This window comes from Centroberyx gerrardi, chromosome 7 (assembly GCF_048128805.1).
Source record: "Centroberyx gerrardi isolate f3 chromosome 7, fCenGer3.hap1.cur.20231027, whole genome shotgun sequence".
NCBI lineage: Eukaryota > Metazoa > Chordata > Actinopteri > Beryciformes > Berycidae > Centroberyx > Centroberyx gerrardi.
Genome location: NC_136003.1, coordinates 28,608,143 through 28,619,426, shown reverse-complemented (window position 1 = coordinate 28,619,426; position 11,284 = coordinate 28,608,143). Strand labels below are relative to the sequence as shown.

Below are 11,284 nucleotides of genomic sequence, written 5' to 3'. Positions count from 1 at the left end.
TGTGATATTTTTTTTGGGTACAACTTGTTCCAAAGTGAAAATAAACTATGAATCAAGTATCATTTTGGAAAAACATACATTTTTGCATTTTTCCCCCACTTAAAAGACCAAAACCGCCTTAAAAGGTGGGTAAACTCCAGTCTGAAAATAAAAAAGGTGGAATACCAAGTTTACGTAGGTTGATCCTCCACTACATCCTTGCCTAAAACCACCTAGAGCTATTTACCTAATGTCTGGTATTTTTCTGGCTATCACTGGCTGGCTTGATCCAGCTAGGTGGCTTACATAAAACCTGGAAGAAGCTGCATCCCTGTGTCCTATATACAGTCTATTTTAATGCCGTTTCCCAATGTTCACAGTCAGACTTTGCTGTTATATACAAAAAACATCAATAACTTGTCGTTGAGCTACCAATGGTGACTCTAATTTAGTTGATTCTAAACTAAACTTTGAATGACTAATATCTGCCAATGGGCTTGATCAAAGAGAGGAAATGAAAAGTAAAATAATAACAAGACTAATTAGAGAAACACAACAACACCTTTTGATTCATAGAAAAGATTTTATTGACCCATCAACAAAATGACTTTATTCACTTTGATCCGGATAAGTGAGTGTCCCATCTCAAACATCTGAAGAGGCTCCTTCCCTCATATTCACTTTATCAACATTTGCACTGATCTGGAGAGAAGCTGAGAGACGGAATGAAAACATCCATCCTGCTGTTTATACACTTGAGGAGGGATTCCTTCCAGATTACGTCCGGTTTCCCAAAGTGTTTGCACCTCAAGGTGTTATTTATCCACTTCTCGTCTCCCCTGAAACCACAAAATGTCTGACTTTACAAACTCTGACCACCAGTCACTTTTATCATCACTTCTGTCTTGTGGTTGTGGAAGATATTTGTAAAATGTCTAACAAAGACCTACTGGTGGCTATGGACATTTTGGGAAGCCCATCTCAGACCAGTTCAGATGATGGGGGAGGAGATGAGGACAGGAATCCCTTAGACCAGAGAAAGAGACGAGCCCCAATGCAGCCTCTACCAAGGCGGATCGAAGGCACTGTGTGACCGACCCCGGGGACCGCGTTAGTGCTAAATGCCTTTAAATTAGGTGAGAACAGATTAAAAACACCAAAATGCAGTGACCAGACCCAACGACAGAAACCTCCGCTGCGGTCGGCGGCCCGCAGCCAGTCACATGACACACCGACGCACCTGGCAGGCCGACAACATGGTCAAACGGTACTTCATAGGCACTTTTGTCTAAGATCAACACGTACTGCACGGACACAGATACAGCAATTCATATATTTGAAGTACTTCCGACTGATTTTTAGAGGATACCATTTTAAAAAAACAACAACAACGCCAGTATCCACTTGTCTCCATGTTGAACAGCACACAAAACAAAGTTGGACAAGCAGGATGCGTCTCATTCACATCATTAATTAGTTGCTTGTACGTACAGTGAACAGCAGCGCAGTGGTTGCTTTAGCTTGAAGACTGAAATCAAAACATTAGAGCCTCGCAACAGCTTTAAATTGAACCTTGTACTTTGTCGCCTCCCTTGATTTCCAACCCACATATTGGTTTTGAGATGTTAGACGACAAGATGCACGATGCAGAACCTGAATAAATGCTATTACACTTCGCTCACTTTGCCCTGTGCCAGCTCCCGTCTCCTGAATACGCTGAACAACCTCTTAATGTAAATGGACAGTAAAGCTTATGTTACACCCATTGGACAGTACAAGCTAAGACCCAGCAGTGCATTCTGGGGAGTGCAGTGCCCTCTGCTGTTTTTGCTGGATAATATACAGTGTATTCTTCTAACCGCTCTGAGTTTAAAGCACAAAATCAACGTGACTGAACATTTAGCGAGTCTGCCTCATTTACCTCAATTGCAGCATATGGCACACTGTTTTAGAGAGAAAGCTACTGTGTGAATGGCAGCATCCAGTTGTAACCCTCCCTGCGTGTGACTCGCCAGGCAGAACACCATGAAAATCATAGTGGCAGATATTGGTAATCTTGCTGATGAATTTAAGCACATAAACCTCTGGCACCTGAGAACGGCTAACTCTACAAAAGCTACTGCTTATTCCAATTTCCCTCCCTAAGGCCGAGCTTCTGAGCGTCCAGTTGAGACTGCTGCTGAAACTGTAAATAAAACTGGAGTCATCTGGAACAAATACACAACACCTACAGCAGGCAGGGACTCTCAAAAAATAAATAAGGAAAATTCAAACGTTTCCTCCATCTGCAGAGAGCTGTTAACTGCGTAATTTCATTAAGGCTAGCTGACCAAATTGACAGTTGCAATTCCAGCATGAATTTATATTACCAACGCAAGTAGTACAAGCAAGGCGTCAAATCATTTAAAGTAGAAAACATCAAAGTGGCTTTTTATGCAGATTATCACTATGTGCAACAATACCATTTGGTGGCGAGTCTTATCATTGAGTGCTTCTAATGATGAGTGCCAATTTGAGTACTGATGACATTTACAGCTTTGGCTGGACCATTGGATCCTATAGAAAACCGAAGAAGACACTTTTTTTTTTTTACAGTCTGTCACATTTATAAAAAAAAAGAGACGTTAATCTCTTCTGTTTTTGTAGTGTACTTGTACAGATACTTGGCTGTTGGTACTGGTAACCCTCACCAGAACCCACGACACAAAATTCAGTATGGTATCGAGCTGATACTGGTATTGCTGCACCACTACGTATGACACAAACTGTTACGCTCTGGGACAGTACGCATGTTAGACTACACAAGCCCTAGCAACGTGTTTAAACCTCTTCCGCTGGCTGAATGTGTCATAACTCAATAGCTATCCTTTGTACAGTTAAAGACGAACCTCTAAAATTCACCCATTCCTCCATTTCCACATAAGCTCACGAAAGAGAAAGCAGCTCAGAGAGATTTTTAAGACGATTAAGCCCTCTGTATCGGCCCCCAATGCAACAGGGGGTTCCCAGTATCACCTTCCTCCCTAAAAACACAATCAGTCAATTAATTCACACCTCTGTTCACCCCCCTCTCCCCTCCTATAGAAGCTACAGCGACATACAGATATTCATTCATGTTGAAAAGCACAGTGGTGGCAGGTCTCCAGCAGGCCCGCGCCCCAGAGGATCCTCCTCCTTTATCCCAACCCCTCGCTCTCGGCAGCAGCCATCTTATCTAACAAGACGGGGAGTACGGCATCGCCAGACGCATTCCTTCAGGGACTCCCAAAAGAACAAAACAAAAAAGAAAACAAACAAAAAACCCAGTAAGAGTTGTTGCTCTGTGCGTGAGTAAAGGAGTCGCCGCTGGAGGTGGGTGGAGTGGATCGGATCGTATCGCGGCTGCAGGTCACCGGGAAGAGCTGCGCTCCTTGCTGACGCAGTCGTCCTGGGTGGTGGTGTCTCCGTTGGCCGTCATGCCGCAGGTCCTTCGCTTTTTTCTGCGGTGAGACATGGCGTCCCCCTCCGAGCCCGACTCCGCCTGCAGGGAACAGAGTGTACAGACGGTTGGTGGCCGATACGTGCAAAGTGTAAAGTTCTACCCGCTGGACCGTTACAGTGTTGAAGCATTTGAATTGCGTTAGGGCGGAGGGAGGTGGAGGATGCCGGTCATGTTTTAACACCTGTTGCCGGCACTAAGATTTAGTGTCCCTGCTGAGAGGTGTGTGTTCCTGGATAGAGGGGATTTAAACAGGCGGGTCTGCTCAGATTCCTTTGTCAGCAGAACATTAGATCCTACACAGAGCAGGAAGGGAAGATGTCTTAAAGGGACGGCTCTTATCCTGTCACCTATTTTTCCCCTCCTTTTCATTTCTCCTAGTTTTTAAATTTTATTCAAGGTTCCCACCGTGGCAATGACATAAAAAAAAAAAAAAAAATCCTACTTTTCAATGACTTTCTGTAAGTGCTTCCACAAAATATTCTTCCCTTCTGGTTTGTCAATGTTTTTCTAAGCAGAGTGAAAAGCCTGGTTTCCACTCCAGCTGGGCTGAAAACCATCTAATGCAATGAATGTGTTAAACAAGCTGGAAAATACATCCTGCTGTATTCCAGATGAAAAGTGTATATCTTAAAAGTGACCCATTTGTCCCTGAAATTCCCTGACTTTCCCCGTCTGAAATACACCTTTCAAAATTCCACGAAATTCCATAATCATTGGGAACTCTGGATATGTTTTATCTTGTGTGAATGACTGACTGTTATTTTGTGCTTGATGCAAACCCTAGAGAGAGTTTTACTGTGCTTTACTTGCCACTAACAAGGATACAAATAAACCATTTTGACTTTTACAAGAACCCGCCTATGTCTGACTGAAGGGACGAACCGCCAGCCAAGAGGGTTCAGCGGAAAATGCCAGAAGACATTTAGCACAAGAATGACCAACGCAGGAAACCTAAGAAGGTCACTTCCATATTTCACTGGCCCAGGCCACCAGCTTAAAGGAAACACTATATATTTAGGTCCAAATCACATGTTTTGGACCCATTGGTACAGAATCTACATGTGTATGTAACTGTATGCACCTACTGAATAAATCATATACAAAACAGTACTTTGAGAAACTTGTGTCCACTGCCTTATATATTTGTTTATGCACGTAGATACCTCACTCTGCGTGTGAGTGTGTGTTTGTGTGTGCGTGTGTGTAGGGGACAGCACGTACGTCAGAGTCCGAGTCAGATGAGGAAGAGGAGGAGGAGGAGGAAGAGTCGCTGGAGCTGTCAGATGCGATACCAGTTGACTCCTGCAGGTCCACTTTGTCTGCCAGTGCTGCCAGGTCAGGCCGCTCCTGCTTCAAAATACTGAGGAGAAAAAAAACACACAGCGAGGATTTTATTTAGGCCCACGAAGCACGACTCAATACACACAGACAGGATCTGGTACTGAAATCAAAACGACAGCTAAATGAATAATATCCTATTCCCATCACAAATCCCTAAATAGAAATTAAAGCCTAAGCCTATAGAGACTGCTAAGTAAAGACATTACTATCTTACCCACTACTGCTTTAGCAGATTTTTAACATTTTAGAATTAATCTTCATTTAACCTGACCAGGCAATAATAACAAAGCTTAAAATAAAGTAGTGATTTACTTTTCCTTGTCTATTTAAGTCTCCTCTGAGTCCCACGTATGGGTTTTTATGAAAAGCTCAATGAAAATGTGAAACATACTGTATAGTTTATATATTTTCCTTGCAAGGAACGATTTAAATTACCTCAAATTGTGTTTTTTCCTCTGCTTAGGATTCCTGAATAACTGAGAAGCAGCTATTCTGTACAGTTTATATGATTTAGCTGGTGAGTCCTTACCGATACCACTTCCTGGAAAGTTTGGGGCGTCCTCGGACGGTCTTGTGCCACACGATGGGGAAGTTGGTTGTGCTGGCAAAGTTCTGAGTGACGGCGATCGTCGTGTCCATGTTGAGGACGACGTGCCACCAGCCGCCTGGAGACACAGTTCGTTACCATCAACTACAGCAAACTAAGCCACCATATTGCTTTTCATTAGCCATTTTTCAAAAGATGCACTTCTGCAAATTCTCATCTAGCTCTTCATGGAGGAGCTGTACACATTGTCAGACTGATATATCCGTTTGCTAACATATCAGGCCAGTATTGGCCTTTGATTAACAGAGGTGGTACTCGAGTCAGATGACTTGGACTCAGGTCAGACTTGAGTCACAACTTATGGAGATTTGTTCCACCAGATGACTGAATTTAAATTGTGTTTTCTGATTTCAGAATGATTGAATTTATTTCAATTTAAGTTAAAAACTGATTATAAAAATCAAACTCATGATGCCCTTACCAATTAACACGATATTGCATTGAAAAGTCCTAGATATTTAGTTTTCTTGAAGATATTAAATAGATACTGGACTCTTGATTTGTTCTGAGTTATTCTGTTCTACATTTAGACTTGAGACTTGACATTAATGACATGGACTTGACTTGGTAGTTTACATTTAGACTTGGGACTTGACTTGAGACTTGTGCATCAAGACTTGAGAATCGAGCAAAGTTGACTTGGTCACACCTCTGTTGATTAAATAACAGATATGACCGGTCATGTCGTCCACTGCTGATATGACGGCAATGTAAAAATATCGTTATCTGGATCAGCCTTCTGAAACCCATACTGGTCGCACCCTATTGTAAACAAGGTAGAGGTGGATTACTTGAATACATAATTGAGCTTTCTGGGTGACAAAACAGCCTGTCAACAGATGACACACATCACACCCTCCTCTGGAGTTCACAACCTTTTTGTTGTGGTTGTGATCAGCTAGAGAGTCAACCAGGAGTCCAGACCGTGGGCCGAAGCAGCTGAGGGTTTAATCCAGTCTCGACGCCGTCTTAAGCCCAGTGGGAATTAGGTGAATCTAGGTCGCATTGATATCACTCCATGCTGTCTCCTTGACTACGTTGACACACCAACTATTCCTCTGTGTCCGTGCCTCTGTCTTAACACGGTCATTATGCCTGTTGTTAAGTCACTGCTATGCTACTGTGGATGTTCACAGAAAAAAATCCTCACCTCAAACCAGTTTGGTCTCTCAAGTTACAAGTTAAAACAAACAAACCAGCACAGTTTACTCAACAGTTCAGTACAACTCAACCAACTTTCAGCCCAGCTGTAATTCTATATTTCTGACCTGTGCTATATTTTGCAGTGCTATATCTACCACACTCCCCATTTTATGCCCAGAAGTCTTTGTAAACTCTGGCTCCATCTGTCCAACAACAGCAGTGCATATAAAATGTGTATTCTAATTAGAATGTCTATATATAAAAGGCAAGGTTTCTCAAATGTTTTAATGTCACAGATCCCCCAAATAGACACAAGTTAGGGAATTTGATAAGATTCATTCCCAGGGACCCATGCAAGGCGATTCTTGCTGTTGTTGATTCAGTACTGAACTGTAGAACCGTCTGCACTGTACATGGGGAGATAATAGAGGGTGAACCCAATGATTGTACAAGAATAGTTATTTGGGATTGTTTGTAGTGAACTAAACTAATCCTCAGTTTGCTGGGGGACCCCCTGGAATCCCCTGATGATCCCTGAACTGCACTTTGAGAACCATTGCTCTGAGGTATATCCTCAAATCGTACACATCCTTCATTTTTATTTCCTTTGTCTCTTGTCTAAAATGCCTACCATTCAAACTTTCACTCATACATTTCTACCTAGCAGTTCTAGTGTTAAAACTGTTGGCTGCGTATGATTATATGACCCTCTTCTGCTTTATTCGTATTTCTACTAGATTTTTCTTTGCAGTATCCTGCTACAATTTGCTGCTGCAACGGCCCAATTTCCCCACGAGGATCATTAAGCTCCATCTCATCTTAAATGGTTTCTAAAGCAGATCCTATTAACTGGACAATAGTGGCCAAGAAGATTAAGACGGACATGATAATGAAACGGCCTCCTCACTGACCAGGGACAAAGACGGTCTCCCCGGGTCTTTGCAGGATCTCCAGGGGTCTGAACTCCGGAGGCCAGTTTGGCTGCTGGGTGCGGGGGTAAACCACGTTGAACCAGGTGATCGCCTCGTCCTGCTGGTTGCCTCCGTCATCCCTGGTCACCTTGATCAGCTCACGGGGCGTGTGGGTCGGGAAGAGGCACCAGCGCTTGTGCCCCTGAACCAAGGCGTTCCAGGCGCTGGTGCCCAGTGGGTCGATGTGGATGCCGGTGCCGGAGCGGGACGGGCCCATTACAAACCATCTGTAATGGAGAAAAGATGAGAAGATAACTGTGTATTCACACTGTGAGCAACATGATCAACAAGTCACCAGAAATCCACTAATTTCCCTTAGAGCTGAGCGACCAGGGAAACTCAGTGTGTAGACGGTCAACAAGCTTGTCAGCCAAGAAACGTTGGCCATAACTGAACTTTTCATGGTCATTTGATTTCTGTGCTTCCTTGTTTACCTACTGATAAGATTTTGTTTGTTTCATGAACCATAGTTCTGCCTGGCAAGTGCAAAATGGAAGAGAAGTTGACTATGGACTTTCAAAGCTTCCCAGTTCTCTACAACTTTTATTTGAAAGACTACAGGAATTAACATCTCAAGAAGGAAGCTTGGAGAACAGTTGCATCCATCAGGGTCGATGGTAAGCTCTGAAGTCATTTTATTGAATTTTTGCATTTATTTCCACTTAAAGGATAAGGCTGGTGTTTTTTAATGCATTGCTTACCGTCAACAAATCCTATGAAAATAACAAAATCAACAATGTGTTTGCTCTACTCCCGTTACTTTCTGACTTCCCACGTAGCGTTTTAGCTGTCAACCCGGAAGTCATTGGCTCCGATTGGAAGCTAAAAACCTTGAAATACAGCTCACAAAGACATAGTTTCAATTTTAAAAATCGCTAACTGTTACCACGAAAAGTCAGGCTGTTGTAGTTATTACCAAATCAAATTCAAATGGGAACAAATTCTTCATTACGCCGGGGACTATTTTCGGTGCTATGGAACTACTTTCCTGAGATCGCAAAGTGTTTACAGCTGGCTTATTAAGTTGTTTGAGGAAAAAGTCGGCTGGCCCGGTGCATCGTGATGATGAAATATGTTGCCCAGAGCAACGGCATGGCTCAGTGACATTTTTTTAATAGTTTTTTAATACAATGGATTTCTATGGCTGCTGGGACATGGCTTCATTGCGCACTGACTACATGGACGAGACATGTTGGCAAAACAAAATCATTGCTGATTTTGTTATTTTCATAGGATTTGTTGACTGTAAGCAATGCATTAAAAAACACCAGCCTTTAATGCTACGGAATTAGTGCTGGCTAGCTAGCTATGTTAGCTCTTCAAAACAAGGTAATGTTATGAGAGGCAATGCCAAAGTACTAAGTACCAAAATACATAATTTGATCAGTTTCACGCTTTGTAGCTGCGTACCACTACATAGATGCTATCAGAGCGTCTCGCACTGCCCACAGTGAGTCAGAATAGAGCGACCCATCAGCCAAGTTTCTCACAGTGTGAATGAACAGGAGGGAGAGTATAGGATGATGATGACAGAAAATACACAAGATGGCAAAACACCAGTGTTTATCAACAAATAAATAGTACTAAAAAATAACAAAAACAAAACATATTTTATTTCACCTAACACTAACAGCTGTGTGCCATGTTAATTAGACAAAAAGTTACATAAAAGTCATCCAAACCTGTAGGGCGGCCTGCGCTTCTCCCCTGCAAACTGGAACAGGTCGTCCCTGAAGAAGAGGGGCACCTGGTAGTCCTCCAGCAGCTTGCGGCGCTTGGCGTGCTCACCGTAGCTGCTGTCGAAGATGTACAGAGGGCTGTCATCCCTCGTGGACTCCAGGTACTCCACGTAGTACTTCATCTTCATCTTCACCGAGTAGCCGTCATTGTCCTCCCCGCACTTGAATTTCTGGTTGCGGTACTTGCGTTTGAGGCGCTCCAGAGTCCATTTTTCTCGGGCAGGCCAGGTTTCCTGGCAGTTCAGCAGTACAACAGGCTTATAGGGCCTCTCAAAGCGCTGGATGAACTCTTCGGGACTGAGTCGCAGGGCATCCGCTCGCTCAACGTTGTCCTGGCAACACAGCATATATCAATGCATTAAGCAAACAGGCGTGTATATTTGAAAAAGACATCCTTGGATTGAGGAATGCAGGTTGGTAGGGTGACAAATTGTTTTTTTACAAAAGCTCTTTCCAACCTCAGGGCACAAACAAACAGAAGAGAGTGGGGGTTATTTCTCAACCCCCTTTACTTGGAATGTAAAGGATATTTTTAGCCGCCCAAGCACACAGACGAACCCTTCTTAACTATCTTGTGACAATATCAAATCTTCTAAGCTACTCAGCAGCACTCTTGACTGTCCAAAACCAGACAAAGGACTAGCTGCCTTACACAACAAGACTTTACTGCTCATAGTAGAGATGAGCTGACAGACCAATGTTAGTAATGTTGACTACAAGATACAGACCTGTTATTTTTGGAAGCAAATGTGTCCGGTAAACACACATTAATAATGTTTTATTAGTTAATCAGTGTATTACACATATTGTCCCTCCAATCTAATGCCAATTAGTTAACGACAGGAATTTGACAGTTTACTGGCTAAAGGTTCAATCTTGGGATAACGTTAATTTGCATACACATTTTTATATTGGCCCTTGTCACTCAGATTTTTGTTTCGTTCAGTTTAACTTTAGTTCAGTTTAAAAGATGTACTAATCGAGTTCAACAATCACTGGAGGTGCCATTTCAATAAAATTTCAACTTTTGGAATGTTTTCACATCCACCACAGTGAATTTAGGTGGAAGAAGTTTATATGAATAACAGGCAAACCGATTATGAGAGTAAAAGTTTTATTGAACGAAGTGCTGCTTGATGGATTATATGTATGCCGAAATCACTAGTGGAACCTAACGACTCAGGAAGAAGTCTTAAATAATATTCAAGTTCTATGAGGCATTTACTTTTTTCGATAAGCAAGGCAGTATTAAATTTCCATATTTTTTTAATATAAAGTTTGGCGTGACATTCTCCTCACACAGGAGAGAAACGCATGTATCGGGGCTAGCTGCCTACGTGACCAACTGCACTGCCGGGTTGTGCAACGTGAAACGTTAGCTAGTAGCAGCTACGATAGTTTAGCGTGAATGCTACATTGACAGTTACCTTTACTGTCCGGTGTGACAGGTCGAAAGTCTCACAATAATCATGCTTTGTCCAGTCTACTGAATCCTTCAACTCGGGTCTGGCGCTCCGTTTCGCCTCTTTAATCCTCTTCTTACTCTTATGATTCATTCCTCCTCCTATAATAAAATGTGAGTTATCGTTGTCCTGCTGTGGTTAGCTATCTAGCTAAACTGGGGTTTCTAGAGAAACACATTCGCTAGCCTGCACTGGTTTGCTACCCGGCTAGCTCCGTTGTTCTGACAGGCTAGCTTCAGTTAGGATAAGACAACAAAATCAGAAGTAGCTTACTATGTTAAAATACGTATTCAGATCTATATCAAGAAGTATAAGTGCACATTTGCACCTGCCTGGTCGATAAAATACGATAAACAGCTAGCATGAGCAGCTAGTTAGCTGGCGGACGACACAATGCAATTGCAACGAAACTTGATTGTCAACAAGAGGATCCGCCCCTGCTGTACCGAGAGAAAGCACATTGGCCACAGTCATGCGAAAATGAAAGCATTGATTGGGTGGAATATAGAATGGACCTTCCCGCCAGGTATATTACGTAGATTCCATTGGCTGTTCCCCAC

General features: G+C 42.7%; 1 protein-coding gene across 1 annotated transcript; it reads right to left on the bottom strand.

Moving 5' to 3' along the window:
* Positions 1-548: 548 nt before the first annotated feature.
* Positions 549-11,094, bottom strand: jmjd6 (jumonji domain containing 6, arginine demethylase and lysine hydroxylase). Its single transcript, XM_071894303.2, has 6 exons — positions 10,689-11,094; positions 9,205-9,593; positions 7,463-7,749; positions 5,331-5,466; positions 4,682-4,820; positions 549-3,499 (listed from the first exon to the last, which is right to left on the bottom strand). Exons 1-6 carry the CDS (start codon positions 10,815-10,817, stop codon positions 3,368-3,370), a joined length of 1,212 nt encoding a protein of 403 aa, XP_071750404.1. The 5' UTR covers positions 10,818-11,094; the 3' UTR covers positions 549-3,367.
* Between the last annotated feature and the right edge of the window lie 190 nt (positions 11,095-11,284).

Bases quoted from the DNA above. Each gene is read 5' to 3' on its own strand.
- jmjd6 (XM_071894303.2), bottom strand. From the start codon at position 10,817: ATGAATCATAAGAGTAAGAAGAGGATTAAAGAGGCGAAACGGAGCGCC. The intron at 7,750-9,204 runs GTTTGGATGACT...TCTCCATTACAG, and splicing joins AAGCGCAGGCCGCCCTACAG to ATGGTTTGTAATGGGCCCGT. The intron at 4,821-5,330 runs GTAAGGACTCAC...TTTTCTCCTCAG, and splicing joins CTTTCCAGGAAGTGGTATCG to TATTTTGAAGCAGGAGCGGC.